General features: G+C 37.5%; 4 protein-coding genes across 13 annotated transcripts; 2 read left to right on the top strand and 2 right to left on the bottom strand.

Annotated features, from left to right (window-relative positions):
- Nucleotides 1-39: 39 nt before the first annotated feature.
- On the top strand, nt 40-5,169 carry m-cup (mann-cup). 9 transcript variants are annotated; one of them, XM_043415089.1, is made up of 10 exons: nt 41-392; nt 1,391-1,570; nt 1,743-1,859; nt 2,097-2,405; nt 2,524-2,887; nt 2,980-3,040; nt 3,202-3,384; nt 3,482-3,727; nt 3,817-3,942; nt 4,109-5,169. In XM_043415089.1, exons 2-10 carry the CDS (start codon nt 1,483-1,485, stop codon nt 4,328-4,330), a joined length of 1,716 nt encoding a protein of 571 aa, XP_043271024.1. In that variant the 5' UTR covers nt 41-392; nt 1,391-1,482; the 3' UTR covers nt 4,331-5,169. The 9 variants fall into 9 exon arrangements, with proteins under 9 accessions (XP_043271021.1, XP_043271024.1, XP_043271030.1 ...); XM_043415095.1 differs by having other exon boundaries at nt 1,746-1,859; XM_043415093.1 differs by lacking the exon at nt 41-392 and adding an exon at nt 506-528.
- Nucleotides 4,629-10,102, bottom strand: knk (protein Skeletor knk). The gene is made up of 11 exons (XM_043415085.1): nt 9,736-10,102; nt 8,909-9,128; nt 8,726-8,834; nt 8,310-8,548; nt 7,890-8,058; nt 7,698-7,809; nt 7,419-7,555; nt 7,025-7,160; nt 6,658-6,948; nt 6,195-6,449; nt 4,629-6,099 (listed from the first exon to the last, which is right to left on the bottom strand). Exons 1-11 carry the CDS (start codon nt 9,827-9,829, stop codon nt 5,792-5,794), a joined length of 2,070 nt encoding a protein of 689 aa, XP_043271020.1. The 5' UTR covers nt 9,830-10,102; the 3' UTR covers nt 4,629-5,791.
- Nucleotides 10,103-11,081: 979 nt separating this feature from the next.
- Srp72 (signal recognition particle 72) lies at nt 11,082-14,927 on the top strand. Of its 2 annotated transcripts, none has more exons than XM_043413961.1 (7): nt 11,082-11,260; nt 11,441-11,558; nt 11,687-11,942; nt 12,077-12,556; nt 13,435-14,102; nt 14,426-14,638; nt 14,716-14,927. In XM_043413961.1, exons 1-7 carry the CDS (start codon nt 11,161-11,163, stop codon nt 14,849-14,851), a joined length of 1,971 nt encoding a protein of 656 aa, XP_043269896.1. In that variant the 5' UTR covers nt 11,082-11,160; the 3' UTR covers nt 14,852-14,927. The 2 variants fall into 2 exon arrangements, with proteins under 2 accessions (XP_043269896.1, XP_043269897.1); XM_043413962.1 differs by having other exon boundaries at nt 11,083-11,260; nt 11,690-11,942.
- A 74-nt stretch (nt 14,928-15,001) lies between these two features.
- LOC122407629 (uncharacterized) lies at nt 15,002-22,954 on the bottom strand. The gene is made up of 8 exons (XM_043413960.1): nt 22,602-22,954; nt 20,287-20,436; nt 19,385-19,536; nt 19,157-19,277; nt 17,937-18,888; nt 17,607-17,847; nt 16,820-17,056; nt 15,002-16,470 (listed from the first exon to the last, which is right to left on the bottom strand). Exons 1-8 carry the CDS (start codon nt 22,679-22,681, stop codon nt 16,406-16,408), a joined length of 1,998 nt encoding a protein of 665 aa, XP_043269895.1. The 5' UTR covers nt 22,682-22,954; the 3' UTR covers nt 15,002-16,405.
- Between the last annotated feature and the right edge of the window lie 887 nt (nt 22,955-23,841).

Genomic DNA, 23,841 nt, shown 5'->3' on the forward strand with positions numbered 1-23,841 from the left:
ATACGAGCGTATGTGTATATACATATATATATTTTTGAAGAGCAGTTTATTGACATCATTTGGATGTTCTATAAAAAAAATAATATGGACGCACTCGCGACGGGGTTTTAAAATTTTTGTTTTTCGCGCCAAATATCAGTAAAATTTTATAGACGCATGTGATGATGAAACATATCGAATCATTATTGCATTTCGTATTTGAATCTGATATAATCCCAGAATGGTATCAATTATTTGCGTTCACGACGATCGAGCATACAAATGCTGCTGTCATTTTATTAGAATATATACGCGCTCTAGAATGCAACGGGCACAGAATAGTGTGTGCTTCGGTCATCGGTGACAATCTGACAGTTCAAGGAGCAAAACAACAGTATTGAAACTTCGATCGGGTAATTATAAAGCTTTGCTTGTGAATTGTTTTCGTGAGAATTCTTCGTGTACACTGGATGGCATTGGCGAGAATTTTTTGGATTTCGTTTTATCGTCCGGACAAAAGGACAGTTGTCCGCGAAGGTTATAAATGTCGTACGAAAAATGCTAATAATAAACTCGTGTGAATGTGCGTTGTGCATTTTCTCAACAATATGTACGCGAAAGAAAAGTTTCACGATCCGAGCATAAATCTCCTTTGTCCTCGCTAAGAGAACATTTTTTCTAAGTCGTTACCAAAAGTTGACAATCATTTGAATTGAACAGTATTGGCTTGACAGCCGTACACATTTCCTTTGTACTTGAGGTATCTTTATATGAACAAGGGCGGGTTGTTCCAACTACTATAGGTAAGCCTATCTGACAGTTAAAGGTCTACAGAGATAAGCTACCTAGAAGTTGGAACAACCTGCCCCAAGTACTCTTTGTTACATTCTCCACTTATGGCTGAATAACGTCAGTCATTCGTTTTGCGTCGCTTTTAGCGGAATCCTAGGTGTTTTTATGCAGTTTACATTTCGTGTCGTGACGGTATAGACGTTTTTTATTATTTTGGTGAAAAATCACTCGTTCCTATCATAATACTGTAGTTTCCATTGTTATCATTTTAATAAACGCACACAATTCAATCATTTTTATATAAATCGAATTAAATATGAAATTTTTTCAAGTTAATTTTCTTATGAAGTTATACTCGGAATTTCATTTTGGTTACATCTCAGAAAACTAGTAATTTGATTTCTTTAGTAACAAATCATTTATAAAATATTAGAAAAAACTATTATCGTTTACTTAACATTGATCAATTTATAGATACGATTTATTTAATGAAAGTAAATAAAAGATTTGTACGCTGAAAACTTTGGAAGTCAATAATTAATTGTGAATTTGATCTAAACAACATTAATTTGTTCATGCATAAATTTTTCATAATAGTATTTTTTTGACACAATTGCAGTGAGACGAGATAGCGACTTTTCAATGATATTCTGCAACACAGATAAGTGCAGCTAACAAAATGGATCAATTATACAAAGATCTGGTGAAAGAATGCAAATTCATAGCACCAGGAGCTCGACTATCATTTTCAATTCGCAATCGGTTGGAAAAATACAAAAAAGCTGTGCGCAAAGATATAGTAAGTCGTTTGAAAGACGACTGTGCTCCACTTTTTTTAGCAGCAAAAAGAGGAAATGTTGAAATAGTTGAATATTTAATAACGACCTGTGATGCGGATGTAGAACAAAGAGGAATCTATGAAATGCCTGAAGATAGATCCATTCATTGTGTTACACCTCTGTGGTGTGCAGCAGTTTCAGGACAACTGCGCGTCGTCAAATGTCTCGTCCGTCATGGCGCTGATATCAATGCTGTCTCGGATTCAGGATCGACCCCTGTCAGATCTGTCTGCTACATGACGCGCCTTGGTAAAATTCTATTTTTGTATTTTTCTTGCTATCAAAGTTGTATTTGTGGGTCAGGAATCTGGGTCAAGTTGCGAGGATTTGAATATCCACATCAAGGTTTTGCAATCGATTTATTATTGTTCTCTGTTGAAATAAATTCACTGATTCGTCCCCAAGGTTAATGGAATATTAAAGTGAAATTTACCAGTTTGAACCTCCATAATTTTTTGTTCTATTTGATGGTTTTCTCAATTGTAGAAATCGTGGAATATCTCGTTGAACATGGAGCAGACATTCTTAAACCCAACTACAACGGCGGATCCTGTTTAATAAATTCTGTTCAAAGCGTAGAACTCTGTACATTTCTTATAAAGCACGGAGCTGACGTTAACGCTAGTGATGCTCAAAATAACGCACCTCTTTATTATGCTATTCAAGAACACAGATTTGAAACTATGAAACTTTTGCTTGATCACAACGCTGATCCTTATGCAAAATCGTCGCACGGTGAAGATGCTCTACAAACAGCTTGTCTCAAAGGAGCAACACAAATTTTCGATTATTTAGGTAAATTTCACTCCTCATTTTCTGTGATATTGTTTTGTGAATTTTTACTTAAAATTCATCAGGTTTTTCACCTAGAGTATTCATTTTTTCTAAAATTTTGATTATGCTTTAATCGCAGTGGAAAATGTATCTTACTCGCAAGAGAAATTAGCCGATGCAAACGAGCTTATGGGCTCGACGTTTTTCGACGAGCACTACGACACCCAAAAAGCTTTGGAATATTGGCGAAAAGGAATGGAAATTCGATACGCAAATACTGTCAACGGTAATCCATTACCAAAGAGGCCAGTAATGCCAAAACGCGATACTTTTCGTTACGCTACGGAATTTTCAACGTTTGCGGAGCTCAACGCAATTGCTCACGATTTAGACGCCATTCGTATTCAAAGTCTTCTCATTTGCGAGAGAGTATTGGGCGAAGACCATAAAGACACGGTTTTCAGGCTCATGTACCGTGGAGCCGCTTATGCTGACGCTTTAAGGTAAAATCTCAAAATTATTATTCAGTGGAGAGTATATTCTTATGAAAAATGTTACATCCATTGTGTTGGTGTAAAAAATGAATGTTTTTCAGGTATCAGTACTGCATCGATCTTTGGAGACAAGCCCTGGAAACTCGCGTTCTCAAACATTCGGTACGCTTCTTAACTCCAAAAATCATTAACATGTCTGACTACCAACGAAATCGGACTTAAAAAATCGAGTACTTTCAATAACGAAACGTGACTCCGAAATTTAATATTTTTTATGTTTTCGTTGATGATAATAATTATTACTGTTTCCCTCACCCAAGCAGATTCTTTGCACCGACACTTGTTTCACCGCTCAAGCCTTAGTGCGGATAATGGTCAATTTGAATGAACAAATGCTGCAAGTAGCGGATCGCAATCGTGACAAAGAGGAGCCTCGATTCTCAGACGTTGTCGCAGTCTTTAAATTACTTACGAGCCGATTGGGAGCGGCGCGAAAATTACTTGAAGTAAAACCATTTCGTAATCTTAAGTAATAGAAAAATACAATACTAAAATTATAAACACATTAAAAATACTAAATTTTCAATGATTAAAAAATTTCAGATGCGTCCAGTACACAAACGACAACGTGACAGTTACAACAAAATATTAAAGTGCGTAACTCACCTTATATATTTATTGGTGAAAACGGCGAGAACGAGCGAGACACAGGCCGAAGCGCGACAATTGGTTCATGATTTGGTAAAGCAAAATCCCAGATCGGCTTCAACGGAGGACACGCTATTGCATCTTTGCGTTTCGAGATTGAATACCATTAATTCGAGCTATTTCACTGCCGCCGATGTGCAGGTACAATTTTTTAGTGTTGAAACTTTGCCACCCCAGAAACGATCGACGAACGTTGAATTAATAACTCGTCTCGATTTGGCCTACTTCAGACTATTTTTCCGGATCTCGACGTCGTAAAAATGCTACTCGTGTGTGGAGCTTTCGTGAATGCCAGGAACGAGTTCCGGTCCACGCCTCTTCACGTCGCGAGCAATGCTTACAATTTCATTAATCCGGTAAGAATTTTACTTCCCTAGAAAACGACAAATTCTAAAAAATTTTGGCGAATGGTAAAAATTAAATTCTTTTTCTTAAACACATTCAGCAAAAATGATACAAATGGAAAATGATAAATTTTTTTTTCAATTTTACTGTTTGATCGTTGAATTCATTTTTTTTCAGTTGATAAAACTGCTGCTGGATCACGGTGCTCATCTGGACACGCCGAACAAAGCGGGCGACAGTCCGGCGACTCTCATTTCTCAAAATCCTCACAACACTGTAAATCTTGTGAATTACATGTCACTGCAGTGTCACGCCGCTCAAGTAATATTCAAGTATGGAATTTCGTGTGACCAGTTGCCAGTTGCACTCCACCACTTTTTACAATTTCATCGTGACTAAAATTAAACTACAAAAAATTTTCATACTATGAATTTTAATTATCGAGATTAATTCTCACGTTGAAATGCAGTGCGATTCGTAAGAGCTGCGTCTGAAGAGTGTTTCGATAATAAAGAATTTTTAACACATTGTTATCATTCGATCGACGGTCATTCATCATTTTTCATTCCTTTGTTCGGGATTACCATTGAAACAATCTTGGTCCATATATCAATCGCACCAAGTCTGAAAATTTTTTGCTACTGGATGCGACCAGTGACTCCATTAAATGAAGACTTCGATGAATGAAATCCATGGAAAAGAGAAAACTGTATTCATCATTATATTCCATAACGTTCTAAATAACTAACACCAATTTGAGTAGACAATCGAGTTTTAGAAACGAAATATTTTACAGCTACTTGAACATATTATCGTACGGAAATGTCCGAGTTAATACTTTATTAATGAATCATTGTAATATAGTGAAATTGTGAGTAGCTAATACGAGACTGCCTACGGTGAAATATTGTTGCCGAATTTCAGATTTTCGTCCTTCCAAGCAAAATCGCTGGGAGGTAACGAGAATAAATACGATTTTTGTTTCTAGTTGACAAATTTTGTCGTCACTTAAAATCAAGCAATACTAATGTATTTCAATAATCTCGGCCAATTTAGACCAAATTTCATCGTCGCAAACCGTCCGTAAGATATTCAATGAATTGTTATAGCACGAAAATCCGGGAGCAGCCCAGTTGTGATACTATACGTACTATTTCGTAATATCATAATCTTAAGTTTTGTTGAATTTATGATCGAAGCGTTTTTGTGTATCGAATAATGATGAAAGGTGAAAAATCTATGGTCGGTGATGATTGATTGAAATTTATGAATAGTACCCTCATCCCTTTGGGTCGAACGAATAATTTTATTTCTTATTTCTTTCCAAACTTTTGAGTCGACATTTTTCTACAAATCCCAGAGTGAAATCCACTTTATATGGAGAAAATTATACATTAGAGTTTTAACATATCTACTAAAATTAATGCATTACACATTCTCACCGAACTATATGTTCAAAGTTCCATTTTAGTTTACAGAGTAAAGCCGAAAAATGTCAATGAGATTTGGATCCCATTGGAGTTTGATCACGTCTAAGAATGCACGAATTTTTTAGTACGCTTACGTGAATTTTTATTTATTCTGAGAAATACGAAATGGAGGAGTAAAAAGGTCAGGACGTAAAAATTTGTCATGGAATTATTTCTCCCGCTCAATCTTAACGAATAAATACTTAAGGAATAAATGAATCGATCTGACTGTATGTGTAGTGTCGATGAAAGAGAAAAAAGAGGAAATCACACATTGGCACGACAAGCAGCGACAATTTGGTAAGTCATTCGCGAGACTCAACAATTTATTTCGAGTTTCAAGCGCAACTCGAAGATATTGAGCAATTTTCTTATCCTAATTTTCTATCCTTTACACAGTGAGCCAAAAGGCCACGGTCGTGAGGAGAATAAGAGAGCCTGTCGTGATCGTGATCGCTTCGCTCGTTGCCACCCTCAAGTAGGAATCGACGACGTGAATTTTCCAGCCCATGTTCGAGTGCGTGAAAGAATTATAATAAACGACATCGGGCCAGCTGGAGTTTGGAGTCACCTCGAGGAGTCCTGGATCGCCTGGTTCGCACACAGTGATTAAAGTTCTATTGAACTTTTTGAAAGTCTGGAAATTATCGTCCAATCTTCTGTCTCGTGCGTTGTGCTTGCTCAGGCACAAAGGACCGACTGAGAATTGAAAAAATGAATACATTTAAAACGCAAAGCTCAAGAGATGATCAGCGCAATTCTTTCTTTGATGAAAATCGAATGACCAAACGAACCAGCTGTCGGTCGCGGTCGCCCTCTCCTCGTGAACTCGACACCTGCCAAAACTCTCACTCTGCTCTGGCCAACGTCACTCAGTCTGTCGTAACCACCGTGAGGCTCGTCAGTTATTATCAGGGGGTGATAAAGATTTGGACTGTGTGGATTATTTCCTCCTCGTACGTGGAAGCTGTAAGTCAAACCTCGCCGCAGATACAACTCTGGTATCAGCTGGCCGTTAATATACCAAGCCAGACCCATTGTTGTTAAACCTGTGAACGAATTCGATGAACAACTGCTCAGCCTTTTACTCACACGAAAATGTTTTGTTGTACTTTTCTTTCAAATTTGAGGATTTTATTTTTGTTTTGAATGAATTTGAATTTCGATTTGGTTTGCATTTGGTAGGAATAGTAATTATTTATTTTCTCTATTTCATTTTCCCTCGGAGGATTTATAATTCTAATGAATGATTGATACCTGTCATTCCTTGATATCCTCTTTTTCCTCCCGATGGTCCGATCGTAGCATCGAAGTTTCGAATGCTTTTGTCAAATATTTCTGCTTTTTCCCAAACCTCTCGCAATTTTCTATCATTTTCAGTGAAATCCATGCAAGTGTTTTCAGGCTCGTTGCGATTGAGTTCCAATTTGAGATTGCCTTTTGGATAGTAATCGTGGAAATTTGGTTCCTTGTTCTCGTCCAGTCGTCCCAGAGCCCAAATTACGTAAACCGGTCGGTCAATCGGGTATTCTTGATCTCCGGGATCCGCTGAATCATAAAAACGCCATGAAAAATCTTCCCAATCTGTTTTAGATACTCTAATTCGACTCTTTTTTTTGCTTACAGGAAATTAATGTACGTCGGTACGTTATGATGTTTATTCCATTCTCTCGTACGGCTGTGTACAGCTGATTGTTGTCTAATCCACCGACGAGCTCGTCCTTGCAAACGCCTTTGTATTGCCCAAGAGTTTTGCCACACTGAAAATTCAAATTTTCATTAAATAAGAGCACCATTCGCTTTCTTCCAAATACAATATTTTTTCAATTCGATATTCAATCTTGAACTTAAAAAATCGTAATTTTATAATTTTTATGAAAGGAAGGTACAAAAAATCATGGAGGTGTAAGTCTGGTAAAGAAAAGACGCTTGGTACGAAAAAATTGGGATCGTCTAGACTTCGAGTGACCGCAGAAGGTTGGCGCTCCGAAAAATTATAATTTTTTCTCCTAACTTACAGGGGCTTTGGCCGTGATATTGTAATCCATTGCATAACCTCGTACACCATCCATGTAAGCGATTGCTACGTCAGCACCTTCCATTTGACTCTTTTCTTCGGATCCGGACAAGCCGAAGGCCATGTATTCATCCTCACCTATCGAGTCGAAAGGTCAAAATGATCGTTCTTCCTCAAACTTCATCATCGTTTGTGAAAATACTTTTATTGATGTAATTACTCGAGTCGGTCATTTCGTTACTTGCTATGTATTTAGGAAAAAAAAATGTGAAATTCTTACCAACTTGTCCAGCCAATTGGATAGTGATTTGTGGTCCAAAAATTTCCCAAGCGACTTGATATTTTTTGTGAAGTTGCACACAATTTGGCAGGCTTTGAACGTGTTTTTGTACCTACAAAAGCAGTTTTTGTTTAAAAAATGTAGTGAATCAATTCATCATGATTGAATTTGATTCTTCAGACTTTGACTCACTTTGACCAACGAAGGTGGCACGTTCAATCCATCAGGGATGATCGCCGAGCCAAAATTCGTTTTTGTAGACAAATCATAAATGCTTAGCCAATCAATATCGAAAACAGTCATTTCTCCTGGCAATTGGATAACGACGTCTTCGACTCTGTACTCGTGGAGTGGATCCAAGCTATGGGAAGGGAAAAATTGTATTTTTCTGAACACAAACCCTGAAATTGCATAGAAAAACATCTCGATCTTCTCTTCAGCACAAAAACTTCTCTGTAAGTATTAAAGAGATTTAATTGTACACCATTCTCTTCGTTTTTTGAAAACGTAGAAAATGGTCCATAATGGAAATGCACTCATCGAAGATTCAGTGACAAAATCTCTATTAAACATAAAAATCATGGAAAATCTTGACAAATGCTGTTTACTCACTAGCCATACTCGTCAGGAACTTTGCTCCCCTTGCTGGAAGGTTGGGGGCCGGGTCCAACCCAGAAGAAAGTTTCAGCACCTTGGCCATCGTACTCAAAATTGTGGATGCTAATAGTTTTGGAATCAAGAATAACGATCGAGGCGGAGCTCACACCGTGGGATCGTTTGGTCAGTCCAGTTATCGACTGGGGAGCTGGTGGATCAAATTCTTCAGGGATGTAAACATCTCCAAAAGTATTCTGCATAAAAATCAAATTATAATCCAAGTAGTGACACAGATGTTTTTGTCGACAAGTTGAAAATAGAAAATTTGTAATAAGAGAGAAAAATGACGGAGCAAATCACATAAAAGACTTTCAAAGATTTTTCCTAAATAATTAAATAAGTTGATGAAAATTCAAATGAAAAAAACTTACCTGATTGGAGAGATCGTAAACAGCGAACCATTTAATGTCCGTTATCTTTTTATTGTCCGGCAATGTCAATGTAAAATCTTTGTTGAAGTATCGATCAAGAACATTTGTCCTGAAATTTCATTATTCAAATCCACTGAGCTGAAAATATAAAAATTTGAGTATTTTTTGACATCAGTTACTCACTTTCCCCATTCGTCTGGTATAATAAAACCCTGAGGACCAGGACGATTCGCTGCACCAGCCCAGAAAAATGTATCAGCTCCATTTCCATCGTAATTGAACGATGTCAATAGAAGAGTAAATTCGTCAACGGCATAAACGTCTCCTGAGACTTGATGATGATAAGAGTTTAATTTTCCGAGATATTTTCCTCTGTATTCCTCTTTTTCTTCTTGTCCACTTGCTTCATTTAAAAACAAAACAAAATCGTAAGTCTTGGAAACAAAGAAAAAAAAACGAACAATTTTAATAAAATGTCATTGTAACCAAAAAATCGATTTTTGAAAAGTAATTCCTAATTTTTTGACTATTTTTGGGTCTCTCAGACCCACGAGTGTTCTTCAAGGTCAGAATAACAAATAAAATAAAAAATTCGACATTCGAGCTATTTATCGATCTCGGAATTTTGTACAAACGAATAAAAAAATAGCAAACATTTATTAAAATTTCAAAATAGCTTTTATGCTATTGTTGTTATCTACTTTATTTATTAACAAAATGAAGCAAACTTTATCGTGTATGATTCTTATAACGAGTAGCCGGTGATTTCAATGCCTGAGAACGTGAAAAATATTTTTCCAATGTTTTGATAAAGGTTCAAAAATGTTCTATTCCGTGGATTGTATTTTTTATGATTTTGTTAGTAACCGATTATTTTAAAAAATTCTCAAAACAATAACAACGTTAAAAATGTGATAAAAAATTCGAACGGCTGCCATTGTTGCATTCTAACGAGAATAATGTGTATCGTGTATTTTGAAATAATAATAACAATATTTTTTTGTATTCACCATATTGAACGCAGAACACAACAAATAAAGAAAGTGCGACACTCTTAGTCCAAACCGTTATAAACGTTACACACGTCATTGCCCACTGAACCATATTTATGTACTAAAAAATCTCTCAATGACAGATCATCATCGATACTTTCGGAAGAAAACAACGCCCGTAAGAATGCACCGGGAATTTCGGCCTTTTTGTAAAATCGGTTAAGAAAAAAAAGGAATTCCTTTCCTCGCTTACGCAGGAACTGAACTCACTCTTGACCAGTTTTCGAGCAATGTTGTTTTTTTTTCACGGCTCGCAGTGAAGTTCTTAGAAAGCTAGGACCCTGATTTTTTTTCTTAACGCGTATAGTAAGTGGAAGTATATACAGAATGTTCGTCAGTCCCCACCGTTCGTTTTCGAACGTCCACCTCCACATTTTTATGCCAGGAGAAAGTACACGACTCTGTCAGGTCACCTTTTGTCTCCATCGATTCAAATCGAAATTTTTATTCAGTCATTTTTTTTCAATACATTAAAAATTAATTAATTATTATGTAAATTAAAAATTCTCTGTGCAATTTCGATATTTTTAGTGTGAAATTGCAAACCGATCATCAACATTAAAATTTTGAGTTTTAAGCAGAGTTTTTAAAAGATTTAACTTTTTTATTTTATAATCGCTGCTATTCTTTTTGTACAATTTTTACATTTTACACTCCAACTGTTTTCGTTTACTCCGACTGCAGTTGAACATTTTTTACCCATTTTTTCGGCACCAAAAAATGCCGATTTTGTTGATCTTAAATTCTTTTCATGCATTCGTACATGCATTGTGTTATCAGCATTATTCATCACAAAGAAATCCAAATCGATGAAAATTAGATTTTTCGCGATTTCCGTAAAATATTACTGGTGTTTAAAATTCTTATTAGGGCAAACCTTTAAATTTAAACTATATTCTATAATTCAGAAAATTAGTGATAGCAAATTTATTCAAATTCATTCGCCTCTGATTTTTGAAAATCCGCAGTATCCGAAGAAATGTGAAAATTTGGAAAGGTGGCACCGCATAAAATGTATTATTTGTTAAACATTAAATAAAAGTAATAGTCGGTGAACAACAGTCCGTTGTGACCATTGTAACGGAAGTTAAGAACATATATGGAAAAAAATGAAGAAAAATGAGTCAATTTGAGGGCGCTGACAAGTGTACGGATGAGGTGAAAAAATTTTACATATAATATATATATGAGACGGGATAACTTTTGTCGGTAATGTAGGTTAGGATTCGGGTCCCTACATCATCCTCGAACCCACAGGGGCGCTGACCGCAGCGCTCTTGTCGCTTGAGTAAGGGGAGTGTCGTGTTGGAACCATGATAATAACAATCAGAAAAGTACAGTGTACAGTGCGGCGGTGGAAGAATTTTGGAGTAATTGCCCAATATGGCTTCGAAAGAAAATAATCTTCCAACTCTTTACGCTGAATTAAGTAAATTAGGAAGAAATGGAGAATACGAAAGAGCTTTAAAAACTGCCAACCGAAGTGAGCTTCGTTTCTTTTCTTAATGATATACTCGTCTGATTGAGCTGTGAATTGTTGATTAGTGTTTTTGTGATAACCAAAAATCTCTTTGGAGCTCGAAAATTTAGATATTTACCTGTTAAACAATCAAAATAAACAAATGAAATAAATTGAATGTTTTGTTTTTAATATTGTCTATAGTTTTGGGAATTTCCCAAGATGAGGAAGCTGCCATTCATTGCAAAGTCATTTGCTTTTTGCAACTGTCAAAGTTCAACGAAGCCCTTCAATTTATCATTAAAAATTCCAAGCAATCGAGGTATGTGAGAAAAAACAATTAAATTCTATATTGAAACGAAAGAATCGAACAGTCCTTGAGATTCATTTTGTTAATAAATCAACTTTTCAAATTTATCTTCTTCATTAACCAATCGTTGTTTTGTCCAGCAGTTTTGAATTCGAAAGGGCTTATTGCCTTTACCGTCTTAATCAAGTTCCCGAAGCCTTAAAAATCGTTGACAACATACAAAATCCTTCGCTCAAGATCAAGGAATTGAAAGCCCAGATTTTATATCGTCTTGAAAGATATGAAGAATGTTTCGCTGTCTATCGTGACATCATTAAAAATTCTAACGACGACTACGAGGATGAGAGGGAAACTAATCTCGCAGCAGTTCTCGTCAACCTGCAGATCAATGGCTCGGTAAATCAACGTTAAGATATTATCTCAATGTATATTCCATAAAAAAATTCAGAAATAATGTCAGTGGTCTAGGAAAAAAGTGTACAAAACAAAAAGAAAATTCTAAAAAAAATGTACACATTTCACACTTACAGGAAATAGAAGTTCCATCATTGCGTGAGCACACTTACGAATTGACATACAATGCAGCATGTAAAATGGTGGCTCAAGGAAGCAACGGTGATCGAGCAATTCTCGTGGAGGCTGAAAAGAAATTACGAGCAGCAGAAAAAATGTGTAGAGAGAGTTTGGAAGAGGATGGAATTCCGGAAGACGAGATCGAAGATGAGCTCGGAATAATTCGCGTGCAATTGGGTTATTGTTTGCAGCTCCAGGGTCGTGAGAAAGAAGCGCAGATTCTTTACACTAATGCGCTCAAAGCAAAACCAGACGATATTGCTCTCGTTGCTGTCGCGAGCAATAATCTCGTAACTTTGAACAAAGATCAAAATGTTTTCGACAGTAAAAAGAGAATGAAAAGCGCCACTCACGAAGGCCTCGAACACAAGCTCACGTCGAGGCAAAGAAGAAGCATCGCTTACAATCAATGTCTTCTTGCGATGTACACGAATCAAGTAATTTTTTCTCTTTTATTTATCCCCTTTACTCTTGTATACTACCATTGAAGCTAATTAATCCGAGGCAAATCTGTAATATCCGTTTGTTCGACCACCCTTTTGTTGGAAAGTAAATTGGCAAAATTTAACCCTTAGTGTGCACACTTTCACAGCGAGACATTTCGTGCACATGGGGTCACTTTGACCCCAGGTCATTTTTAACATCGAATATCTCGGTAACTATGCGCTTTTCGGAATAAAAGGTTTAGTCACTTTTTGCAGTGAATTGATCCAACTTTGAGGCTGCAAAGTCGGATTTCCAAAAAAATCTTTTTTCATCGTTGAAAAACGTGCTCAAAGTTGATAGTGCGCGTAAAAAGCACTTTTTCGGTTAAATCTCTCGTAAAAAATTAAATTTTGACTTTTGAAAAAAATCCTTACAGAGTTTTACAGACAAGGGTCGATGCATTAAGGTAAAAATAGTCCACTTTGCAACCGTTCCAAAAAGCGTATTTATTTTGGAGTATGAAGTGGCTATGCTCCCTACTTTTACAGAGGGGATAACGATTTCTTAATATTGGGGGTTTTACTTATGAGATGCTCATCTGTAAATGCTATTCATGTGAGAAAAAAATTGTGGGGTCAACCTGACCCCAGATACACACTAAGGGTTAATACTCAATCCAGCCTGCAAGAGACTTTGTCTAAATAATAGTAAGAGAGTTAAATTTCTTAAAGAAACTGTTGCAAGAAAAAACGGAAGAATATCGATGATGTTGCATTTCCTTAAACAACGTCCACCCTCAGATTTGAGATGAGTCGAAAAATGGTGTTTTCGTAGTGATGTTTGAAAGCTAAGTGCGGATAGTTTTCATTTATGAAAAATTGTTTTTCAGAGCGAGCATTGTCATCAGCTTTGTAAAAAATTGGTGAAAGAACATCCTGAGCTGGCAGCAGATGTAACATTCGTGCAAGCAGTGCAGTTGAGCAAAGAAGGCAAAGCGAGTGAAGCTGCAGATTTGTTGTCGGGGTACGCGACCGGTGAAAACGAGCTTCGAATAAAATTGGCTTCGATTCAGTTGCTTCTGAGTCAAAACGAGAGGAAAAAAGCAATTGCGATCTTGGAAAATCTAAACGAGAAAGATAAGTCGCTTCCGGGGATCGTGAGTGCTCTGGTGACTTTGCATATGGCGGAGAACGATCGCGACAAAGCTTCGTCCGTGCTGAAAGACGCGGTTAACTATTATAAGAAAAATAAGGAAAATACTGGAAATCTAGGAACTTTGTGGCGACAAGCTGCAGATTTTCATCTCCGTGGGGGCGAAGTTACTGTCGCCGCTGCAAGCCTTGAAGCTCTCCTCGAAGCCTCACCCTCCGACAAGAAAACACTCGCTCAACTCGTCATTGCTTATGCTCAATTCTCACCCGCCAAGGCTCAAGCGCTTTCCAAACAATTGCCACCTCTTCATGATCTTGCCGAGACCACCGACGTCGATAGTCTCGAGAGCAGCAACTGGGTCATTGGCACTAAAGTTGTCAAACGCAAGATCGAACCTTCTCCTGGGTAAATTCAAATTTTTCACATACATTTTTGCACTTGGAAATCTTACATCATCAGCAGACTGATATTTGTAAACCAGATTGTTTAGTTGATAAAGAATCATTGCTTTGGAGTAGATGAAACATTCCTCAGAATCCAGAGTTCATTTTCGCTACGTAAAATTCTTCTCTTGTAATCCTCTCAGCAAGTGGATTAAATAATCCGAAACTATTCACCAAAATAGTGCTTCGTTCCAAGTTTTGCGACCATTAGACCTCAAAATTTGCAATTATTCCTTGAAGCAGTTCGATACTTACATTTTTAATCCTATAATTACCGTTTTTTAGGAAACCTGGAACGGATTCAACCCAAAAAAAACGTAAGAAGCGTAAGCGCAAGGGCAAACTGCCCAAAAACTACGACCCAAGTATTGGACCGGATCCTGAGAGGTGGTTGCCGCGGCACGAGAGAAGTGGTTTCCGGAAAAAGAGGGACAGGAGAAACAGGGATGCAGCGATGAAGGGCACGCAGGGAGCGGCTGCAGGAGCGAGTGACTTGTAGTGAGTTTCGAGAGCCTGCACGAGCCAAATTGCACAAATTGTCATAAAATTCATACGACGCACCATTTTTTTTACAGTGACATAACGAAAATGCCAGTAAATGCGAAGCCGTCGCCGAACCCGCGACACAGCCCGGCCGTCGAACCAGCGGGACCTCGACAGCAGCAGCGCAAAGTTCAGCAAAAGAAGAAAAAGAAGGGTGGAAAATGGTAAACAAAGAGCATGAAAAATCAGGAGGAAAACTTTGCGCAATTCTTAACGTTTCGTAATAAAGAAAAACTACGAGAAACTGTTTTTCTTGATCAATTCGGAGGTACCTTTTCCCTGGAACCAGGCGATTTGCGATAGAAAATACGAAGGAAATGCAATTCATAAAATATGTTTATTGTAACATCCTTTACGTGTCGTTCTCAACGATTAACACATTGCAACGTAACACAACATACAGGTAACACGGTTGTTTGTTATTTTTTTCACATAATGACTAGGTACATTGGCAATACATATTTTTTCGTTTTTATTATTCATTGGTAACAATTGTATACAAAAATACAATCTGTGTATTCCGGATTATATAATCTATCAACTTTCTCTCTGTCGTTGGGAACTGAATTTTTTTATATTTATTCTCTCGATTATTTTCGCGCTTAAGCACGTTTGTGCGTCATATAGTAAAAAATCTTGACATAAAAGAAATTCGGCATTGAAAATTGCACTCTGATTTCACGATTTCATCGAAACATCTTTTCGAATGTGTAAATGCCTTGTTGAAATGCCCTCTTGATTATAACAACGGCCTTTTACACGTTAAACGTCTTTTATTGTGGCTACGGGATGGGAGGGAGCGGAAAAGTGTTCTTACAACTTTGAATTATTGTCTCGTATCGAATATCAAGTTCGCTTGGTACTTTTTGGTTTCCTGTGTAAAACAGTAAACGGAGGCAGTTAATGTATTGAGGAATTTCGCTAATTCGTAAACGTGACAAAAGTCTTGACGGTTTGAGAAGGAAACATTGAAAAAAAAAAAAAAAAATGAAAAATACAACTGCTCGCGACTTGTAACATCGAATTTTCGATTCGTTTATTCTTCAAATCTTCCTGCGGTAGCGTGATAGATTCTCGATTTACGAAAACGAAAAATATTTGAATACGAATGAAAGACTTGTTCTATTATAACATCTCATGAAACTGCACAACCCTGTTGATATAAAGGTAACAACAAAAGTCCGATCGATTTGAATCAATAATCGATAAACTGCAACGATAATTGAAAAAAATGGTCGTAAATAAAAATATATATTTACGTCTATTATTTGAATGAAAGTTGGCCTATTAAAATATTCTTGAAACTGCACGACCCTGTTGTTGAAATGTCAAACGAAATGATTTTAATAACTAGCCGTGATAATGTTCATCGATATTTTAGGTGATATGCACTTTTATGAAAACAAAAAACTATTTATCCTCCCTGCTTGTCGACTCTCGAGGCACATACAGCTTTTTGTGTTTATTTATTTTTCCTTTCAATCTCTAGTCTTTCTCTTTTTTTCCCTGATTCATTTTTCGCCTCATGCCACACTCATCTATGTTGGCTAAATTTCTTCCCATTATGATCCCAAAACCTCTTTCTTTAGCCGTATCAGCTCGATTATTTTCGATTACTGTCGATCGTGATTATTAGATGAGTAAGGCACAATGATGCTTTTTTCTTCGTCTTCTTATCTTTTTTCAATTTTTTTTTTTTACCTTTTCTAATATCTAATCACACTATTTCTCGGTTATTATTCCCTCCCATACGTCCTCGCGTTGCTTGTTCGCCAGTCTTCTTTTCTCTGAAAGAGTTCACATAGTTTTACAATAATCATCAGAAAATTTTAAATTCATTTTTCTTCCAACCTTACAAACATTGGTTTTTATTCATATTTACGGCATGAGTTTCTAGACTTAACAAAATTCTACGAATCATAATTAGAGAATCAATCAAAAGATTGGAAATTTTATCAACTTTTTTTGTTACAATTACTGATTCTCGTGTTTGGTATAATTTTTGTAAACAGTTGAATGTTACAAAACTTTTTGCAAATGGCTAAATGTCATAGTTTAAATTAATTCAATTAAATGTTCAGCTGTGAGTAAAAAGTGAAGAATTGTAAATTAAAGATGAAAAATGATTTCCCGTACCTTTGGCTTCTCGCAGGAGGAGTTTTTCTTGTTCTCGTTCTTGTCTAGCCGTGGCGAGCTTGAGGCCGAGGGCTCCTGTAACGAGACGTCTCGCGAGGGCGGCACAGGTTTGTGGACGACTTTTGTACGGTTGTAAAAACTCAACGCTTTTCCGGGCTTTCGTTTTGCTCAGTGAAGTTGCAGCACTGAGAGGTCTTGTTTTCACAAACGGATGATCCGAGCCCAACACTTCGGCAGCTGAAAATAATCGCACACTTGTAAGACAATCATCGCAAATTTAAAGGCTTTCTCTCTCTCCTTACAAGTTATGATTGCACGAGGCTATTCTATTGGAAAGTTTTTGATGTGTTGTGCCACGCGAATGGAAAACTTCCCACTCGTACTATAGCTCCTGAGAATCGCTATTAAATAATTTACGTTATTGTTCGCAAGCAAAATATTAACTCAAAGTAAAGTTCAGCCCATCGGGTCGTTTCAACCTCGGAAAAATCCAATTGTTGGCTAAAATGCAATTTTTTAAAAACATTAATCGAAGTGGAACTCTTACTTATTTCCCAATATTGAGTGATAAATTACGAATTACACCATTGAACGAGCAAATGTGAACTGTTACTTGGCCAACTGGATAATCGATGTAATCGAAAGGACTTTCACTTTGAGTACGCGCAACATCGTTCGATCTCCCTATTGCATCAACGAATCTCGATACAATTTTTTTTGGCAAAAAAACTACTGATATTTGCGGAACCAAAAAATTGGAGGTATAACTTTCGAAATTTTTATTTACCAACGAGGGGACTGCTAAATACTCCAAGGCAGTGGGTATCGTCGACCCATTTGAGTTCAAAACCCCCATTTTTCCACGGACTAAAAACCGCTGCGAGATCACACGTTTTGAAGTCGGATGGAAAATTATAAATTTCGATGACATGACCGAATTCGTCGCTCGAAACTTCGACCGGTCTGCTGAAAGCTTTGTAATCATTTTTCGGTTGTTCTATCGTGACTTCGCCGACGGCAGCCGTCAGCTACGAAAAAAAAGAAGGGAAAAGTTTGATTCGAAGAAACAAGTTTGCCACAAATGAATGTTAACTTGAACAAAAATAAAAAAACTCACTTCCTCAATCAATGTTGGATCGAGGCATTCACCGTTGTCATCGAAAAGGCTGTCCCAATCGCACTCGTCACGATTGAGTTTGATGGGCGGTGAGGGTGGCGAAGCGGGTTTGCTTTTGACCCTGGCGACTTTTTTGGGTTTCTTTTCGGGCGGGCTTATAACAGTAGTGTTTTCCTTATCAACGTTTATCATCTTATTATTCTTCTCGTGTTCCTTGGGATCCGAAATAATAAGGACATTCGAGACGTTGCAAGGAATCGGGACAGAAAGATTTTTATTATTCGTTTGTTTATGAGAATCGAGGGGTTCAGTTAGTTCGGGATCTTTAACAGTGGAGTTTGAAGACGAAGAAGAGGACGACGAAGAATCAAGCTCAGGGATCATATCGAAATCGCTGTTCCGTCTTTGATCGTTGCTCTCCAGAGATTCGTCGTTTTTTTCGAACGGGACGTTACTACACGTATTGGTTAGGTTACCATCGACCAGCTTTTGCTGGCTCAAGGACGGAATTTCCGTGAAAACTTCATTTCGTCGATGTTCCGGGAATTCGTGACAAGTTTCATTCGAATAATTTTCCGGCGGTTTCCTCGTTCGTTCGTTAAATAGCACGGATTCAACTTCCTCGCTCGTTTCTCCTCGTTCGTCCGACTTGCTCCGAGATTCCCGGGAGGAGGATCGCATTGAGGAAATACTTTTCTTGTCCCACGATCCCCCGGAATTCCGGTGTTGATGCTGATGCTCGTTCCTGTCGTGATCGTGCGGTGATACATGCTTTCTAAACGAGTCGTTCTCCAACGACGGCGAACTCGTTCTCGTACGATTGCATCTCGATCTACAAGCCGGAGAAATTATTTCATCGGCAATTTGCCCGTTTCCACTCTCCTCCGCTTCCGTACTTCGACGATGCTTTGGCACGTAAACTGCACGATCCGGTCTTCGTTGACGGTTCGCTCTGAAATTCATTAAATTCATAAAAACGAGCTTTCGACAAAATTCTTGTCAAAACAAAGACTTTGATCGGTTGACTCATTATTGACCAAATTACGGTGAAATTTCGCTCAAATAAGAAAATAAAAACGCGAAAAATAGCGTAATTGCAAACGAAAGATTCGAGAGGGAATGTGTTTCAATCGATATGGAAAATGACGTGAAACTGGAAACTCGAAGATCCAAGGAAGCCGAATTGCAAAAAAAATCAGTTTTTCCTTCATCTCACTAACTTTGCAGAGGAGCTACTAGCCGAGTCGTTATGAATCAGGCCAGTTGAGGACAATTGGCCGTCTTTACTCGCTCTCCTCGCCGCGGGTGGTCTGTAGATTTCAACAGCTGGCGACATTTTCACTGAAAAAAGTGTTTCATTTTTATAACGTCATGAATATTTGAGTTCCCCGAGAGAATTATTCAACGTTGTATCATTTTTCAAATTAAACTTTTTCGAAGACCTTTACCTTGTCTCATTTTCGAGTGTTCCGGGGATGCCGAATTTTCCGGTGGTCGTCGAGCCTCTTCGACGCGCATAGCTCCACAAGCCGAATCCAGCGGACGAGAGTCAGTGAGCTCGACGCACGTTCTCGATGGGACACCATTCAATTTCGGGTCTCTGTCAACGATAAAAAAACGATGAATTACTTGAAAAGAAAATAATCAATTCTGAGACGAGCTCCATCTCTATTTTCTCATACAAAACGATCCTCATGCGTCATAAGAAGCTTTTATTATCCACGATTTTCATTGGCTGACGCGTGATAGAATGGGATCTGGTGAATATTCGATTAAAAAATGAATGAAAAAATTTTTCACCCCAAAAAATTGTCATCTTTTTCGATCGCAATCTGCTAATGAGAAATCCGTAATTGAAGAATCGTTGACGATCCTAACTTTGATAGAAAAATCCCAAGTTATTGACTGGTAAAAAAAAAAAAAAAAAAAAACAAAATGAAACCAAATAAAAAAAGCGAAAAAGCGCGTTGAAAATACGTTCAACGATCTCTCCAATTCCGAAATAGAATTAAGGTTGCGGGACAAAGGATATTCCTCGTGTATAAGAGCATCGACATTCTCGGGGAGCGTTTCATTGCGGGGATCTCTAAAAATAATCTCAATCTGGTGACTGTAACGACACGCGGCTTGAGAATCGAGGAGGAGAATTATGTCCCGGGGGGTGGATCAGAATCGACTGAACGTTACGATTTGTCAAGCGCACGATTGACATGTGGGTGGTTATTGATAAAAATAATTAAAAAATAAAAAAATAGAAAAAAATGTTACTACAAATGGAATGGTAAAAAATGAAAAATGGGTAATGAACATTTTTTGTTTTTCGTGCAATAAATGAAACATAAAAGTTCACCTCAGAACGTCGGATTGGTAGCAGACGACAGTTCTTCTCGCCGGGCCTTGGCCGATCGAGAAAGTTTTCAGAAGATCGGAAAATCGATCTTGGACCAATTGGTGAATAATGAATCTCCGATAATTATTTACCGGAGGGAATATCAGTACTCTGAAAAGAAGAAAAAAAAAACACAAAATTCAGCCAAAAAAATAAAAAGGAAAATAATTTCAAAGTAAAATGTACGTCTAGATTTTTCGATACTTAAAAAAAAAAAGAAAAAATTTAATAAATCATGTTGGAGATCGTTAGTGCGGAGAATTCAAACGAAAATTGTCAGTCTTCGAGCCAAGAGCACGTAACCAAAATAATGTTCGGGTTAAGAGCGGTTTGTGTAATTTTGTGACTGTTGAAAAACACGAGGACACGCACGCAACTTAACAATTTGTTTATCTATAGCAACGGTTTATATCAGTGACTGAAGGAGCGCCATCACAGTTAAAACTTTTACATAACCGATCACTCGAGACTCTCCATGTACTTTAACACGACTTTCACTTTCGACGGCTTCCTGAAACACTGTTATTCGTGCACTGACATATATACAGGGTGAGGCAACGACTAGTAACACTCGGAATATCGAAGAATCCGGGAGTTTTAAGCCGGTGGTGGCATTAATAAAGTTTTTCTATGTAAAGGTACCTCGACGATTTCAAGGTCATTTTTAAATCGTACAATCTCAATTTTATAAAAATTGAGCGAAGAATTTTTGTACTTGTACAGTTTCAAAGTTTTCAGACTTTTCGAAGAATTTACGACGCTGAAGTTTGCAACGTTGGAGTCCAACGAAATGAACGAAAAAAACATTCGTAATTCACCAATTTTTTACGTAACGAAGTATCAGTGCAGATTGAAAAACTACGAATTGCGAATTCGACAAGAAATGAAATTGGAGAATTACTCGAATTATTGGAGGTTTTTTTTTAATCATTTCGTTGGACTCCAACGTTGCAAACTTCAGCGTCATAAGAATTTGGGATTTCGCGAACTTGATCCGCGAAGAGGATGATTTTCTCTGGCAACATCGAAAGTGCCGTTGTATTCAGATAGGATTGCGAGAACTTTGAGAAAATACCCGAAAAGTTTTCAGGGAGGTCGGTTTCAATACTCGATTTCGGCAAAAAATATGCGATGTTTTTGGGTATTCGTGGCTAAATTTGTCCAGAAAGTTTCCAAAGTGTCAAAAAACTGCATTTGTAAAAAAAGTCATGAGATTTATTTCCTTTTTTTTAATGCTAATCGAAAAAAAAGTTTCGCTTTATTTTTCAGTTCGGATTCGCAAGATCGATTGACTGTGAAAAACCGTTGGAGCGTAGCGCGCGGCCTGTTTGGATGCGGATGACATTAAACACCGGAGTTTCCAGTTTCATTTTCTTGTCGTTGACTTTTGCTCTCTCTCTTATTATTCGCCAGAAAAAGTGAAAAAGAGGAGGAAAACGAAACGATATAGACTATTAATCAACACGATAAATATAATTAGTCGATAAAGGAACATGATAAATAATTGATAATATTTTAGAAGGAGCGTCTTATCAGTGTAGCGCAACAATATTAACAAATTGCGCAATCGAGTGATTAAGCTCGTGCAAGGTTGGCGTAACATGTGGCATCGACCGCGTCCGTATCTGGATTCGAAAACAAAATAAACGACGGCGAATATTTCTTCTAAGCCGAAGTATGTTCTGCGAAGCGGGGCGGAGAGGAGGCAAAAAAACGGGAACAGTCCACAAAAACAGAGCGGAAAACAGGACTTTAATACGTAATTTTGCGCGTATGTATTTGTGGTGTACGTGAGAGACCTCGCGTGCGTGGGCGACGCACATGAGAAAACACCGTAATGAATTGCGATCGTTCGCGGGAATGACCGATTACTTAACGAAGCTTTGATTTTCGGCTTATTCCCGAATTACTTCCAAAATTCTGTTGAACATCATTCGATAATAAATTCACTTATAGTTTATTCAATAATTTTGCGGATGGTTTATTCCAAATCGAAAACATTTTTTACGTAGCGGTGAAAAAAAAGAAACAAAACTAGTCTCGATAGGCTTGGAATATTTATGAATTCATATCGATGTCGAACAAAGACTCGAGGGAAAAAGACTAAATTGATAACTTGAAGGGAGTTACGGATCACTATTTCTGTTGTAATGGACAGAAATGTATTATTGAGAATCGAGCTGGATCAAACTCAAGTAAAATGTCTGTTCCTTTTGTTCGATTAAGAAATTCCATAAGTTTTTCCCTTTTCCCATTCTATGTCCCTCCTCAAATACCTCTTTCGCCTCGCGTTCTCCGCGAACAGCGTTATATCATTCTCCACTTCTTCGGCGAAAATACCGTCCTGAAGACTCATCTATCGGTAATTGTTGTTTTATTTAATCCAGCTAAGTGTATAATAAGCACAGGAAAAACTGCACTTGTGAACAAATCACACCGAAAACCCTGATTTTCGACAGATTCAAACGTTCACCACCCATGCTAAACACCACGGCTGTTTTTTTCAACTATTTTTCACCACGTAGTTCACTTCAATCCTTTGTACTGACGAGTCGTAATATTTTTCGCTCACTGTACCGTTTATCCACGAAACACAATTCCAACCCGAGTCACAACGCGATGACCGAATGAACTTCCCCTCCTTCCCTTTGCCATTGCCCCACTCGACCATTGCGCTTTGCCAACATTGCACTACTGTGGGGAATCACGCGCATGCGTGCATCTCTTAAACGTTTCCGCGCAGGTCTAATGGTGGTGAGAAAAGCGTCGAGCGAGCAGGTGTTTATTCTCTTCGGCGAAAATTCCAAAAACAATGAACCATTAACATTTTTTTAAACAATATTTGTTTAAAATAATAAATTCATTTACGAAAATGGACGATTTACAAACGACTAAAAAAATGTATTTCTATCCTCCTCAAAAGAGGCGGGAAAAAATTCGCGCAGTTTTGTGATTTAAAAAATTCGACTGAAGATGGCGTCGTTAGTCAAGGTCGTTGAGCACGGTTGACATACACGATTTGACGAACGTGAACGTGAGCCATGATTTTCTGTTTCTTTTTTCATTTTTTACGTAATATAATGTCTTTTGTGTAATTCGAAAGTCCCGACTGGGGCGTGATAAATTTTTTAAATAGCAGCTAAACTTTTAGTAACGTGTCTCATTTGACGAACGTGAATAATGATAAAAATACCTTTCGCTGAATACATATATGGCCATTGAGAATAAGGAATGAGCAAAGTTTACATATATATAGGAGTATGCAATATCTCCACAACAGGGTCGAAATCAACCGACATATTTTTTTCTTCAGCAAAAACTTTTTCTCATTCTCTTGAATCTACGGCTCATCTTGGAAAATTTTTATCAAATTTTCGTTGAATGCCACTTTGTCTTGTACTGTTCTCTTGCGACAGTGAGTCAAAAATTAATAACCTTCATTAAAACTCCATCGCTTTTACAAAAGAAACCTGTTATGCTAAGATAGCAATCGCGATTTCAATTCCGTAGCAGAGA

Source organism: Venturia canescens, chromosome 3 (assembly GCF_019457755.1).
Source record: "Venturia canescens isolate UGA chromosome 3, ASM1945775v1, whole genome shotgun sequence".
In the NCBI taxonomy this organism is placed as follows: Eukaryota; Metazoa; Arthropoda; class Insecta; order Hymenoptera; family Ichneumonidae; genus Venturia; species Venturia canescens.

Coding starts and splice junctions, on each gene's coding strand:
- m-cup (XM_043415086.1), top strand. CDS start 1,451: ATGGATCAATTATACAAAGATCTGGTGAAAGAATGCAAATTCATAGCA. Junction 3,728..3,816: donor TCACTGCCGCCGATGTGCAG/GTACAATTTTTT, acceptor GGCCTACTTCAG/ACTATTTTTCCGGATCTCGA. Junction 3,943..4,108: donor CTTACAATTTCATTAATCCG/GTAAGAATTTTA, acceptor ATTTTTTTTCAG/TTGATAAAACTGCTGCTGGA.
- knk (XM_043415085.1), bottom strand. CDS start 9,829: ATGGTTCAGTGGGCAATGACGTGTGTAACGTTTATAACGGTTTGGACT. Junction 7,161..7,418: donor ATATCACGGCCAAAGCCCCT/GTAAGTTAGGAG, acceptor TTGAATTTTCAG/TGTGGCAAAACTCTTGGGCA. Junction 6,450..6,657: donor AGGATATCAAGGAATGACAG/GTATCAATCATT, acceptor ATTCGTTCACAG/GTTTAACAACAATGGGTCTG.
- LOC122407629 (XM_043413960.1), bottom strand. CDS start 22,681: ATGAGTCTTCAGGACGGTATTTTCGCCGAAGAAGTGGAGAATGATATA. Junction 20,437..22,601: donor GAGAACGCGAGGCGAAAGAG/GTATTTGAGGAG, acceptor TCTTCTTTTCAG/AGTACTGATATTCCCTCCGG. Junction 17,848..17,936: donor ATCCAACATTGATTGAGGAA/GTGAGTTTTTTT, acceptor TTTTTTTCGTAG/CTGACGGCTGCCGTCGGCGA.
- Srp72 (XM_043413961.1), top strand. CDS start 11,161: ATGGCTTCGAAAGAAAATAATCTTCCAACTCTTTACGCTGAATTAAGT. Junction 11,261..11,440: donor TTTAAAAACTGCCAACCGAA/GTGAGCTTCGTT, acceptor TATTGTCTATAG/TTTTGGGAATTTCCCAAGAT. Junction 11,559..11,686: donor AAAAATTCCAAGCAATCGAG/GTATGTGAGAAA, acceptor TGTTTTGTCCAG/CAGTTTTGAATTCGAAAGGG.